The sequence below is a fragment of the Vicugna pacos genome, chromosome 15, assembly GCF_048564905.1.
Source record: "Vicugna pacos chromosome 15, VicPac4, whole genome shotgun sequence".
Classification (NCBI taxonomy): Eukaryota; Metazoa; Chordata; class Mammalia; order Artiodactyla; family Camelidae; genus Vicugna; species Vicugna pacos.
In genome coordinates, this window is record NC_133001.1 from 26534880 (window position 1) to 26550001 (window position 15122).

The window sequence follows — 15122 nt, forward strand, 5'->3', positions numbered from 1 at the left end:
TTCCCCAGAAAATGATAATCGTTTTCTGGCTTTTTTCTTTAAAAATTTAATACTGTAGTGTACATTCTTAAACAGTATGCTTTAGTTTTGCTAATTTTTTCCCCCACTTTTCCTTGTGCAATGTATCTGTTGAAGAAAGTTGTATAGTTTGATCTTTTAGAGTTTCTAATAATTTTAATCAAATTGAGATTTGATGGTTTTGGCAAACTTTTGTAGGTAGGGTTGTGTTCTTTAATCAGGAGGTATGTAATATCTGGTGGTCTTTCTTTTTGTGGTATTAGAACTATTAATACTCAATGGTCAAATTCATTAACTCTTCAGAGATTGCAAATTTTTATTATTTCTAATATTATTATTTTTTCATTTATTGCTGGAATGTTTCTGTAAAGAAGCTTCCCCTCATATAATACTTGGTTACCTGGTGGTTCAGTTTATATAAGAGAGGAAGAGTAAATGTTTTATTTCCTGTTACATACCAGTTTTCAAAATGATTGGTTAATTTTCACTAGCATCTTTCACTAGTAACCTTTCCCCTCCCTTTTTAAAAGTATCATTATAAACTCACAAATTGAAATATATTTCTCTCAGTTCATTTTAGTTATTCTTACTGATATTCAAATTGTCCCATCTTTGGCCAGTGGGAGCTTCTTCACATTGGCTTCCTTCATCATGGAGTTTATATTTTAGTAAATAATATGCATATAGAAGTGTGTGGATATATATATACATCCTTAAAACACACACATATACCAAACACGTTCTGTATATTTTGGGTTTTGTACTTACTGTATATTGGAGATAGTTCCTTATCTGTTCTATATAGAACTGCTTTATATTTTGGAATGCCCACATCAATAGTATAGCTATACCATAGTTCATTTAACAAATCCTTATTGATGAACATTTTGATTGTTACCCAGCTGTATTATAAACAGTACTGGAATGAATATCTTGGACTTAGTGTTTTGCCAGTGTTTGTGAATAGCTGCAGAATCAGTTCCCAGCAATGGAATCACTATGTAATGATAGCTATTGCCAGATTGCTCTCCGTAGAGCAATTAAGAACTGTTGTTTTTTTTTCCCTCATGTTATCCTTTGGTATATAATACTAGTATGTGATAAAACTTTTTGATGTTGGATAATCTGCTACATTAAAAAACTCATTATAGTTTTTATTAGCATTTCATTTGTAGTTCCTAAATTCTGTTTGTGTCCTTGGCCCAATTTTCTATTGAATGATTAGTCTTTTCCATACTAATTTATGGCATTCGGATAAGGAAGATAAGGAAGCTTGAACAGTCCAAACTTAGGAAAGTTTAGAAGTACTGTACAAAGAATGGTTTTTCCCCCCTAAACCCTTCAAGAATAAGTTCCTAGCCTTTGTCCTGTCACCTCCTTATACTTTAGTGTGTATTTCCTGCAAACTAAGATGTTCTCCTAAATAACCACACTACACCTATTAAAATCAAAAAGTTAACGTTGAAACATTAATGTCTTCTAATCTTTAAACGACTCCCACCCATTTAAGTTTCACTACTTGTTGTAGTAGCAACATTGTAGCAAAAGGATCCAGTTCAGAACCACACATTGCATTTAGCTGCCCTGTCTTTTCAGTATCCTTCAATCCCAGTGTCCTGCAGTCTGGAACAGTTCCTCAGGCTTTCCTTGATTTTCATGACTTTCACAATTTGAAGATTATTCAGAACAAATGATAATAAATTCAGATTTGTTCTGATGTTTCCTCATATAGTTTTAAGTTATGTATCTTTGTCAGGAATATCATAGAAGTGATGCTGTGATCCTATATGCTATCAGGTGGCATACAGTTTCAGTTTGTCCTATTTATGATGATGTTCACTTTGATACTTGATAAGACAGTGTCTGATTGGCAGCTCTGTTATAGAGTTACTGTTTTTCCCTGTCTACTTAATAAGTATTTGAGGGGGAGAGTATTTTAAACATCCCATTTATTATCATACTTTCAATTTATTTATTCATTTATATATAGTAGTATGAATTTATGGGTTGTTGTCTATTCAGTGGGTTATAATCCCTGTACTGTGGTTATAAATTTTAATGCTTCAACATAATTTTGCTAGTGGGTGACCATTCAGGCTGACTTTGATGTTCTTTTGACATGTCCTCATCATTTTTTAAGCACTTCCTTGTTTCTGCTGCAAGATAATTCCAGACTCATCTTGTATTTCCTCCAACCTGGAATCAGCCATTTCTCCAAGGAGCCCTTATTCCTTTTATAGAAAATTATTCAGAAGCCAAGATCTGAATGCTAGTCATGCTCATTGCTATTGGAGTGGCATTGCTTCCAGGCTCTTGTCAGTGAGCAGAGCTGGGGAGTATATGCATGTACATCCACACGTTTCCAAACATTTACATCTGTATTTATTTCTCAATCTGTCTGTCTATTAAAAACAATGAGTTCACGTTGATCCTTCCAATTCCAGTCTAACACCATGTTCTAGCTTTCTCTTTATATTTCAACTCTCTTCTCTGACAGAAACCTGGCTTCCATTACTTATTTAATTATTTGATCAATTCCTCTTTTGTTTGTTACCATGCTTCCAGTTCCACCATCCTGTCTCCTTTACAGTGCCCTTCTCTCCCTTCTCTGGCTCTGACTTTCCATTCCAAGCCACCCTTCCCCCAAGTGGGCTTCCTTCTTACCCTCCTTGAGCTCCAGTACCCTGTGCCAGACCACCCTCTGCATGGATGCCCTTTTTATCCTACTTAGTATCTGATACCCTGTACTGAACTGTCCCTCTCCATTGACACCCTTCTCACCTCACCTGGTTTCTAACCATGTGCTACTCACTTGTACTCACTCATCAAGTGAACATCCTCCTCACTTTTAAAAAAATACCTTCCAAGTTTTGTGTCATACTTTAAAAGAGCTTCTCCACTTTAACATTATAAAAAATAGCTTTCTTTTTCTTCTACTGATTTTATGTATTTATTTTGTATTTAAATATATGGTCTATTTTGGAATTCATTTTGAAGTAAGTGAAGTAGAAATCCAGTACTTCTTTCAAATGATTATCCAGTTGGATAGAATTTTACATAAAAACTATTATCTCTACCCCCCCCCCCAGATTTTTTTTATAAAGTTTTTTAAAAGTTTACTGCGTCCATAGAGCCTTTTCTTAAAAATGGGTGTCATTTTTGTATTGTTTTTGTTTATAACAGATGATGATGTACCTGCAGATATGGTTGCAGAAGAATCAGGTCCTGGTGCACAAAATAGTCCATACCAACTTCGCAGAAAAACTCTTCTGCCGAAAAGAACAGCGTGTCCTACAAAGAGCAGCATGGAGGTAAGTTAAATACACATAAGTTAAGTTAAATATAAGTAAGTTTATTTTTGATGTGTATTGAAGGAATTGTTAGGAAACAAAAAGGGAACTGTCATCATTTTTTAAAAGTAATGATTATGATAAAAATATTTATTACTTAACTAGTTATCATTTTATTTTTGAAGGGTGCTTCAACTTCAACTACAGAAAACTTTTTTGGTCATCGTGCAAAACGTGCAAGAGTCTCTGGAAAATCACAAGATCTATCAGGTATTTCTATGGGAAAACTAAGGAATGGGCAAATAATTTTTTTTTAATTTTGTTTGATACTGAAAAATTAAATGTAGTTTTATGTGTACATTTGAGATTAAGAAAGTAATTATTACAGAATAAACATGAGAACCCTGACCTCCTCCCTCTTTGACTTCAATTGTTTAATAAAAATCTTTTTTGTATACTTATATAATCAGTTTCTGAAATGGTACATACTCGCTAAAATAAAGAATGCTGTTAAGTCAAGATAAAAGAAGATAAATGTGTGTTATCTATGAAAGCAAAATGCTTATAAAATGATTATCATCAAAAAATAAAAGCTACTCATTAGATAAAGTGAAACTTGTACTGTTTAAATAATGAGAAAGCCTTTACTAGCCTGAAAAAATAGGTTGTTTATATTCTGTTAATTTCTTTATAGCAGCACCTGCTGAACAGTATCTTCAGGAGAAACTGCCAGATGAAGTGGTTCTAAAAATCTTCTCCTACTTGCTGGAACAGGATCTTTGTAGAGCAGCTTGTGTATGTAAACGCTTCAGTGAGCTTGCTAATGATCCAATTTTATGGTAAGTGAAACTTTATTTCTTATATTGAGATATATTACTTGCTGCCCAAAATGCTAAAGATGATAGGAAAGTTGGAGTGTGAGTTGGTGGTTACAATTGAATAGTCAGAACAAAATTAGAATGTTTAAATTCTGAGTTACCTGTTTATCACAAATGTGGGTTGTTGGTCTAAGCAATATTTATAAAACAAGGACGTAATTTTTCTGCTATGTGTCAGTTAAAAGCAACTTAGCAGTTACAAGAAATGTTTTTCATTAGATTGCTTTTTAGAAACAGAACTAAGTCTAATTTAAAATAGCTAACTAATTAAATCTGATAGTTTAGTAAGAATGTATATTTTGTATATCGCTTTCAGAAAATAGTTTTGACAGTTGTATTCATGAGCCTTAAAATATGCATGCCCTTTGACCCAGCAGTTCCACTGCTGAAAAACTGTTTACCCTATGTACAAATTTTTCATACTAGCATTGTTAATAGTGGGGGGAAATTAGAAATAATCTAAATTCTAGCAATAAGGGAATGAACTAAAAGTAAATAATGTAATGTTTACCTAGAAAGTTGTGATATAGTCATTAACAGTGACTTCTACAGTGTTTTTAATAACAAGGAAAAAAGCTATGTTATAAAAAGTTAAAAAGAGCAGAAAACAAAATTTTATATGTTATATAACCACAACTGTATCAATGAAACTGTACATAAAAAAGAGTGGAAAGGAAATACAATAAACTGTTAATAGTGAATATATATTGAAAGTGTAGGTTAAATCTCTTTATACTTTTCTGTATTTTACAGCAGCTATATGTGTCACTTCTATGATGCTAAAAATAAGGTACACTTAAGGAAAATTATATCTGTGCTAGAAAGGAAAAAGAATGAAGAGCAGAAGAAACATTTTGCTTTGTATAGGAAGTGATAATAGTTACTACCACTTCATTTCTAAGATTTGATGGTTCTTACTAGGATGTAAATGAAACATCATTATTTTGCATCAGTACTGAAAATAATCCTTTTAAATTATAAATATATGAGGCTTTTACAGTAAGGATGGCTTTTTTCCCACTCCTGACTAGTCAGTCAGATTTTATAGAATTCATACTTCTTATTCTTTAGGGTGGAGTATATTTTATATGTAGTCACATTGTTTTAGCCAAAAATTATATTTTTACACATAAAATTCTGCTTTTTTATATTTTTATAAGTTTTTGAGGCCTCAAATAATTCTTATAGTGGTTTAAAGGACATTTCATGAAGAAATCTTTAATTCCTTTTCCTTTCAGGAAACGATTATACATGGAAGTATTTGAATATACCCGCCCTATGATGCATCCTGAACCTGGCAAATTCTACCAGATTAATCCAGAAGAATATGAACATCCAAATCCCTGGAAAGAGAGTTTCCAGCAGTTGGTATGAAGTATAAATGGAAAATATTGATTTATATTACTTATATTTAAAATAAAAGTTAATTTTTAAAAATCTTATTTAAACTCAAGAATAGGTTTCAAACCGATGGACATTTATCAAAAGATTAAACAATTCTTTTCACTACTGACATACTGATTAATAGTTTAAACAGTGGCAGTAAGTATCAGTAGCCTATGAGTAGTTATTTAAAGTTTCACATTTGGCTTCAGTTTCATATGTTCCTTTACAAGTGGTTCCCAACTTGGGGGTGATTTTGCTCCACGGCGGATGTTTGGCAATGTCTGGAGGCATTTTTCATTATCACAGCTAGAGAAGAAACTGCTACTGGTACTTAATGGGTAGAGACCAGGGATTCTGCTGAACACCCTACAATGCACAGAGTAGCCCCAACAACAAATAATTGTCTGTCCCCAAATCTCAGTAGTACTCAGATTAAGAAACCTTGTTCTTCCACTTAACTGGATATTACTGAGTCATAAGCTGTTCTAGATTTACATTACAGAGTACAACAGAAAATTAGACTAACTGATACTTGTTTTTGATTATTAATAAAAATATTCATACAGTACTAGTTTAATTTAGACTATAGTGTTTATATTAGTAGTCAATATTTGTTGTTGGTTTTTTGTTTTTTTGTTTTTGATATTTTAGTATAAAGGTGCACATGTAAAGCCAGGATTTGCTGAACATTTCTACAGTAACCCTGCAAGATATAAAGGAAGAGAAAATATGCTGGTATGTTTGATTTGTATTTTTTTAAGATTTAAAATGATGATCTTTCAGTTCTGTACTGACTTCTTGTTGTTGTTTGTTTTAGTATTATGATACAATTGAAGATGCCCTTGGTGGGGTACAAGAAGCTCATTTTGATGGACTTATCTTTGTTCATTCTGGAATATATACTGATGAATGGATATATATTGAATCTCCAATCACCATGATTGGTGCAGGTATTTTGAAATGTATTGTCATTAGAATTTTAACATTTTACTTACATGATGGATTTTTTAAACGCTGTTGACTTAAAATCCAGAGGAACCTTGTAATACCTTAATTGTAGGGGAAAAAATAGTAAATAAATATGTATATTTTGTATGATGGAAATGAAAACTTTAGAGTTCAGAAATTATAAATGTACCTATTTCTTTTTCTGGACGTGTGTATTTCTTGATGTCAGTACTTTGTTCAGCTGCTTAATCTGTTCATTAAGGAGAACATACTTGTTCAGTTTATCTTTTATTGGAAAATACAGATGCTAATATTTTTATTGGTTTTTATTGAAACAGATGTACCTTTTAAATACTTCTTTGTACTGTTTCAAAGCTATTTTTATGGTCAAGTTTCTGAGAATAAATGTAATGAAATATCTGTTGAGTACTAATCAGTTATTTTAAGATTTATGCTACCCCTGATTTTTTAAGAATACAGTAGTACACAGACCATTTTAAGATAGCTAATAATTGTTACTTGTTAATGAAATGCGCATTTACTGCCCTTTCTGCTTCCCTCTCCCATTTCCACCTTAAAGAATAAAGTGGAGGAGAGTATAGAAAAATTTTGCCTAATGATTTTCATTACTTTCCAAATCAAGACCAGTACTGGAAATAAATTTAAATAAAGAAGTTTATCTCTTTCTCTCCCTACTCATCTCTTCCTTCTTTCTTCTCCCTGACCCTCATTTTCTGGTGCTACTGGTGGTGATTTGGTTTCCGTAAGAAACCCATTTCTTACTATGCCATTGCATTTGATACTAAATACTATTTGTAGTTCAGTCTTTTTAGGAGTATTTTTATATGTGGATTTGAGTATAATAGTACTCAAATAATACCATGTTAAACATGACTGCCTATAGTAAAGGCCAATAAAAAACATAGTTATCTATCTGATAAAATGAATATTAGTATTGTCTACTCAGTGCTAATGTTCTTTAAAATTTCCCTCTCCAAAAAAATACTCAACTTAAAAACAATAAAAAGGGTTCTGCTGAGTTACTAGTTTTATGCCAGAGTATTTTTACTGATTCAAAAAGTAATTTTTTTGTTTCCATTTTATCTGTCTGATAAAGGTAATATACTTTAAAATATTTTCTTCACAGCACCTGGAAAAGTAGCAGACAAAGTTATAATTGAAAACACTAGAGATTCAACCTTTGTTTTTATGGAAGGTTCCGAGGATGCTTATGTTGGATATATGACGATAAGGGTAGGAAATTTTTAATTTTTATGTATGTATGTCAAAATTAAGAAGGAAGTGGTTGTTTATTTTAAACAAAATTTCCACTTTTTAGTTTAACCCTGATGACAAGTCTGCTCAACACCACAATGCACACCACTGCTTAGAGATTACAGTAAATTGTAGCCCTATTATTGATCACTGTATCATCCGAAGTACATGTACAGGTTAGTGTTTCCTTTATGTTTTATTATAAAATGTGTGACTGTGTTGCCCAATAGGTTTTTAAATAAATTATTCTTCTTACAGTTGGCTCTGCAGTATGTGTTAGTGGTCAGGGAGCATGTCCCACTATCAAGCACTGTAACATCAGTGACTGTGAAAATGTTGGACTTTATATAACAGATCATGCACAGGTATTTTTTAATTTTGTGGGGTTTTTTTCTTTTCTTTTCTTTCCTTTTAGCTCTACTAATGTTTACTTCTGGTTAATTGTTGTAGGGAATATATGAAGATAATGAAATTTCCAATAATGCTTTAGCTGGGATTTGGGTTAAAAATCATGGAAATCCAATTATTAGACGGAATCATATTCATCATGGACGTGACGTTGGTGTGTTCACATTTGATCATGGCATGGTAAGAACATTTATTCTTAAAGAAAAACTGACCTCAAATCAGTTAAATTTCAAATAGGTTTCAGCATTTTTTTTATCACCAGACTATCTGAATTGAAGAGTGTAAGTTTAAAAGAAGATTTCAGCATATTTTAAAATCAATATGCAATGTTAATTCTATAAATTCATGAACCTAACATTTAAAATATACATGTAGAAAAGATAGAGTCCTTAGGGAATTGATGTGATCTTTGAGGGGAGTAAGGTCTAATCCAGTAGTTCTCAAATGTAAGTGTTCATAGAAATCACCCCGAACAATAAATTAGAATTTTTAAGGATGGGGCCTAGGACATGCATTTTTGATAAGCACCATAAATGAGTTTAATGCAGGTTTTTTTGGAGACTACACTTTGAGAAATATTTTCATCATTATTTGACTTCCATTTTATTCCTTTTGAAATTTTTTTTAACAGGCAGAACTTGAATAAGAAATACAGTGTGATGATAATATGTCAGTTTTAAAACTGTTTTGCAGCAATTAATTAAGCATCTTTATGGATGATATGTTTCAGATACTACTGTATCATTTTATACAGTTTCTAGAGACATGACTTTTTGAGCTCTTAGACCACTATTTCAAAATAATGTTCTTGGGTGCCTTGAATATTCTTTTCATTTAATATCTAATTTTCATTGAAGTAATTTTTAAGTCCTAGTACAGTATTGGCAACAGTTTTTTTTTTTTTTGAAAATGGGAGATGAGGTGTTGTCATGGTGACAAATAAGGGTATGGTGAAGTTTTGTTGCTATTATGTGGTATTAATCAAGCAACTTACAAATGCAATTAGTGAAGGAAATTTTTTACTTTCTTTGTGCCTAAAACCCTAATGCCAGACTCTTTTAAAACTGAACCTAGACCATGAGGAGTACCCTTTTATGAACTTCTGATTATACCTAAATAGTTTCAGAACATCTAGTTTGTTATATTCCTGGGGTAGCTGTAACCTGAGAAAAGCACTTCACTTATAACTTAGGCTTTAGTTTGGGCTTGTAGATAAGAAAGCACAGTGGAGATGACCAGTTACTTTTCTCCAGCTAGAATAAAGAAATTGGTATTTCTTTGCAAATTGTGGCTTTTTTCCCAAGGAGTGAGAAGAGGGTGGTAGGGTATGGGAATTCGGGAGTCCAGGCAAACGTATGGAGGTTGTAAAAACCTTGAGAATCTGCTCTTCCTTAGAGGCCTGTACTGGCTATAAATCTTAAATGGAACTCTAAATGGTACTTTTATAAAGGAAGTATACTATGCTAGTATTTCTTTTTCTGTGCTGCCTTTAGACTTTGCCCCACAGTTTCATACAATTCAGGTATCATATTTATGCCTGCCTCTAGTTTCATTCATAAATGAGGTACCAAAATTATTTTAACCTGAGTAAGTTTTCTCATTTTTAAAAGGCCTAATGCTGATGGTCACTTGCTAAAATTCATCATTATAATTTACTCATCACACAGCCCTGATAATTTATTTTTTATAGATTTGGGTTTATAAATTTTATAACTTTTTAAAAACAAATCTTAGGCAATCCTATGGCTAGATATTCTATTAAGGATTAAAGAGATTTGTAAGGTGTTATAAATATATAAGGGAAGAATGAAAATAAAGCATATCTTGGGCCTGTCATCTGTTTTAATATTATGATACAATCCTTTAAAATCCTTTGGTTGAATATTCTTCCATTCCAAGTATTCTTTGTGTTGCCAGCCCATGATTGGTAGGATGATATCACTAAGGTTAAACTTTTAAAAATTTTGACTTTGTTTTTAATAAAACTTCAGAGAACATCAGAATAAACATTTAAACTAGTTTCTGTACTCTTCTGTCTTTAAATATATTCTCATTTATTGTTGGTTCTCTGAAATTGTCTTACCTTTACCTTACTGTGACATAGTTAGAATTTAAACTAATTCCTATATTTGTAAGCATGAAATCATAAAAAATTTTTTTTCTAAGAAATTAATGTTTTTGTAAAAATACTACATGCCCAGTACAAAAGAACACCTCTGAGGATTTCAAAGGGTATGATTCTAGAGTTTGTCATTGTTAACTGCATGTTTAAACTTTAGAATACAGAATGAATTCCCCCAGTGAAAAATGAGGAAATAAACATACTTTATATTTCAACCCATCTCTGCTCCATTATTTGTATTCTTATTTTTCTTTTGTAAAGGTTTGTAACATTTACATTCCTATAGTTATTGATCTGTATTTATATGTATTTACCTTCAGTCTTTTTATCACAGTTTCTCCATTTCTGAATTTTTTAAATTTTGATTCATTCTTGGCATGGCTTGAGTTTTGTCATCTAGCCATTTTGTATTAGTTTGTTTTTAAAAGAAAGGTTTACAGGTATTGTAGCTTGAATTTTTGCCACTCAAGAATGCCTACCCATTTACCTTTTAACTTGGCTGAGTATATAATATTTGTAGAATTGAATGTGTCTCAGAAGTCTGGGATCATTCTGGTTTTTTGGTTTTTTGTTGTTTTTTTTTTTCTTTTCTGGTGGAGATTTGCTTCTCTACTCTAGTACCCATTTGTGGGTTTTTGTTGTTGTGTTGTTTTACCACTTTTCTGTTTCATATGTTCTTCAGAAACTTGGCTGTCTTCTCAATTACTTTTATTGCTGTGTATTGGTTTGTTCTTTTCCTTTAAATTTTGTGTGATTTCCTCAAATCTGTGTCTTTATACTATGTCTTCATAGTTTTGTCTCTTTTTCTGTTTTATTTCCAGTGTGGTTTTTATCTCTGATTTTTTAAATGTATTTTTGTTTTATGGAATCCATCTTACATACATAAACTTACAGAGAATATAGTATAATGCATTCCCATGCACCCATTCTCCACCTTCACAGACTTTCAATTCAGGGCCAGTTTTATTTTGTCTCTACCCCCTCATGCACTGCTTATTCTTTTTACTCTCAATTATTCTGAAGCAAATCCCAGACATCATCATGATCTTACCTGTAAGTATTTCAACACGTAACTTTCTTTAAAAGATGGGATTCCTTCTTTTTCTTTTACATAACCACAATACCAATCTCACTCCTAAAAATAATTTTTCTATCAGTGTTTACAATTCCCCAGTTGTTTGTTTTTTGGTTTTTTTAATATTCAATCTATTACAGGGTATTATTTTCATAAAATAATAGTAAAGTATCATAACAATGCTATGTTGTTTCGAAGTTTTTGAGATATTTATTCTAAGTTTATGAATTCAACTCGTGATAGATTGCAAATGACAGCTTCTCTATGTTGAAATATGACTGTCTTCTTTCATTTCACTTTACTTTGGATAGTCTCCCTTAAATAGGAATTAAAAGTTCTGGATGCTAGAAATTGCACATTAGTGTGTTTTCTTCTTCAGATTTACTTCTCGTGCCTAAGTTATTTCTACAAAAATATTACTGTGGGGGTTTTTCCTTCCTCTCCTGTGTTCCATTCATGACGATAGATCTCATCACTTTAGGAGAAGATAATTGGCTAGGCTTATTAGAGCAGTTACTTGGGGAAGCGTACCTTGCTGAAGATGTAAGTTACCATTTGGTAGTTCTCAGCACCTTATTCTTTCTTATCCAGATATCGTAGTATTTGGCAAGTGTTTGGTAGGTTATAGTTCAGAGTTGTAGAAGTTTATTTCATTGAAGGTAGCATATTTTTTTTCTCTCTACTTTTCATTTTTTTAAAAATTATGTGGGGAGTTTTAAGAGAAACTCTTGAATCCCTTTTACTCTGTTGAATGTAATAAAGACTGTTTCACTTCAAAAAAATTTTAAATGAAAAAACAACTTCATTTTTTATTTTATTTTTGTTTTTAACTTGATAAAATGATAATTTTCAAGGATTTTTAGTAATGTTTATGGCACAGATTTAGAAATACTTACGCTGAGAAGTTAACAAGCTCTTATTTTAAAACATAGAAGAAGCTCTTAGCAATGTGGTATCTTCTGGTAGGGAAATAAATCATTTTGTAATATGGGATAATCCAGTAAAATGTTTGTGCCTTTGGAATCATATGTATGTTGGAGCTTTCATGGTTTGCATCTTAAATTGAGGCAAAGTAGGATTCTGTATTAGACCGTTTTTCATTAAAGGTATTTCTTAACAAAACAGATGCATTTCATTAAAATGTATTTTAAAGCAAAATTACAGTAACTGAATCCTTTAATACATAATAATAGATAGGTTTTCTTGTGATATTATAAAACTAAGTCAATCAATGGTTGCCCTTTCTGAATGTAATCGCAATTGTAGCAATGTAAGAGGCTTCTGGTTTTAAGAGCATGAAGAAAAAAATTTTCTTTTCAAAAAAATGTTGCTACCTTCTTTTCTTGAAAGTTGCCTTAAAACAAAAAATACAGATTACAACTCCCATCTTTGATGGAACTAGGGGACCATCTTTAATCTAAATTATAGTATAGTAAATGACCATGTGTCAGTGACCATGGCAACCAGTCCAGATTAAGGCAGGTTATAAAACCTGTTTATATTCAGGATGATCAATTGGTAAACTTGATGTGAATTTAAATATATTAAGAAGTGATTTAAACAAATGGTAGCAAGTTTAGGATAGAATTATCATTAGAGATCTAAGCAAAGGAGAAAAACAAGATAATTAGTATAACTTCAGGGAAAATTAAAACTTGTACAGCAAAGAATGTGTAGTCATACTTCATGGCTGAGCTCTAAATAGCACACTAACCAAAACTGTGATGTAACTACATTGGAAGGATACAATGTGTTTATGTATGATGGAGGATCAAAAGATAGGAGAGCTAAAGCTCATGTTCCATAATAGGAAGTTAGGAGATTATACCTAAAACTGAAAACTCGGGATAAAGCTGTACATGTTTTTACTTAAAAATATGGAGGTAAGTCAAAACAATTAGCTAAATAATTGAAAATGGGGGCCTCTGGATAAGGAAGAATGAAAAGAAAGGGGCTGTTTGCCTTCATAAACTTGTGGATCTAGTTAACTCTCTTAACTATGCAAAATCAAAACCTAAAGAAGAACAGAGAAAAAGCATCCCTACATTTGAAAAATGTTTAGTCAATATACTGTAGCAAAGTATACTTGCAATACTATAGGTTTAACTAGTACAGCCAGGACATCACAGTGGCGTGTTTTTGGAATCTTCATGGAAGCCCAATAAATAGCACACCTTTTCCTGTCATATTCTGAACAAATTAAGAAATAAAATCTATGCCATGAAATAACATGAAGAGGCTGAAGTATCAGCTTCAATACTCTTAAAGATTAAGTTGGAAGATACAGCTTAGGATGAGAACCAAATGGATCTGTTCAACTGAACAGCGCAAATTAGATAGGATTACCCACTTAGTCAAGGCAGTGTTCATGGAGTTGTAACAGAAGACATGCTCCACAAGGGCAGCTCATTTCCACGAGGAGAAGGGTGAAGCTGAATTGAGCATACTCAATTTATTTCCCAAGTTTACCATTCAGATGTGTCATTCAACTCCTGGCAGAGAGAAACTAATTGAGATCCCTGCTCAGTGATGGAAACATCAGAAATGTTGAACTGTTACAATCTGATGTTAAGTTCTTTTAGTCTAGCCTCTTGTAAAATTTTTGTTTCTTTGATGCTCAGTTTTGCCTTAATAGTCTGTATGTACACCTGTTGTACATCCATTTTTATTTAGTATAAAATCAAAGAAGAAAAGACTTTTTAATATTTTAAGATACTGTTTTTGATGCAACCCCTCAATTTCTTTTTTAAAGAATTAGATTGTAATCTGTATGTTAACAGGTAAATTGTAGGTGATTTGCACTTTATTTGTGGGAAATGAAACCTGAAAACTACTTCTAAGTGTTGTTCTCAGATCCATTTTCTTTAAAGAGTTAAATATGTAGTGTATTAGAATACTCAGAATTACATCATTTATCAAATCCTGCTTGATTGCTTGCCATGTATAAAGTCTCCTACAGATGCTCCAGAAGTTAGTATAGTCCTATCTCTGCAGGAGCTTATGATCAGGTAAAAATGGGTATGACAAATACAGTACGAGTCAGTAGATGAAGTAGCATAAGAAAATATTTAGTGCTAAAAGGAATTTAAAGAGAGGAGAACACATTCAGTTTTTGAAGGGAGATGGACAAGGAGGGTGAAATAGCTTTTAGAAATGCCATCTTATAAATATCTCATTTTTCAAAATACTCAGTCTGATTGAGTCTTAGGACTTAGGATTTCAGTATTACAGTAATTTTTATTCTCATAGAAAATAAGTAAAATACATGCATTATAGAAATTTAAGAAATTTAGAGAAGTATAAAGGATACAGTAAGCATCCATAATACCATACTAGTCAGTTAATCACACCCTCATATTATTTGATCCTTCAAGTTGTTTTTTTCCCCAGGTAAAATTAAGATCATACTGAATGTATACTATCTTGAAGTACATACTATTCTTTTCATTTAACATGATAGCATGTATAACATGAACGGAAGTCTTCAACAACACTTTATTTAGTTAGTTCCCTATTTGGAGTTAAGATGAATTATTTTGAATTATTTTAAATGTCTTTTTCTGTATATGTCCTTAAGTCAACTTTTTAGAAGTTGATTTCTTGGAACATTTTTAAGGCTATGAGGGTTTCTTTTCTTTGGTACTTAAATAAATCTTTTGCTCAAAGGAGATACACACAGACACACACACACACTGGATAATGGTATTTGTTTGCATTTATTG

General features: G+C 31.8%; 1 protein-coding gene across 1 annotated transcript in view; it reads left to right on the plus strand.

The window, feature by feature from the left end:
- The window catches only part of FBXO11 (F-box protein 11), a 78991-nt gene that overhangs the window by 53603 nt on the left and 10266 nt on the right, over positions 1–15122 (plus strand). The window contains exons 2-11 of the mRNA XM_072937769.1: positions 3202–3329; positions 3494–3578; positions 4003–4147; positions 5425–5554; positions 6224–6307; positions 6390–6522; positions 7668–7774; positions 7860–7971; positions 8054–8160; positions 8246–8383. Coding sequence (XP_072793870.1) covers positions 3202–3329; positions 3494–3578; positions 4003–4147; positions 5425–5554; positions 6224–6307; positions 6390–6522; positions 7668–7774; positions 7860–7971; positions 8054–8160; positions 8246–8383 — 1169 coding nt within the window. The remainder of the gene's footprint in view (positions 1–3201; positions 3330–3493; positions 3579–4002; positions 4148–5424; positions 5555–6223; positions 6308–6389; positions 6523–7667; positions 7775–7859; positions 7972–8053; positions 8161–8245; positions 8384–15122) is intronic.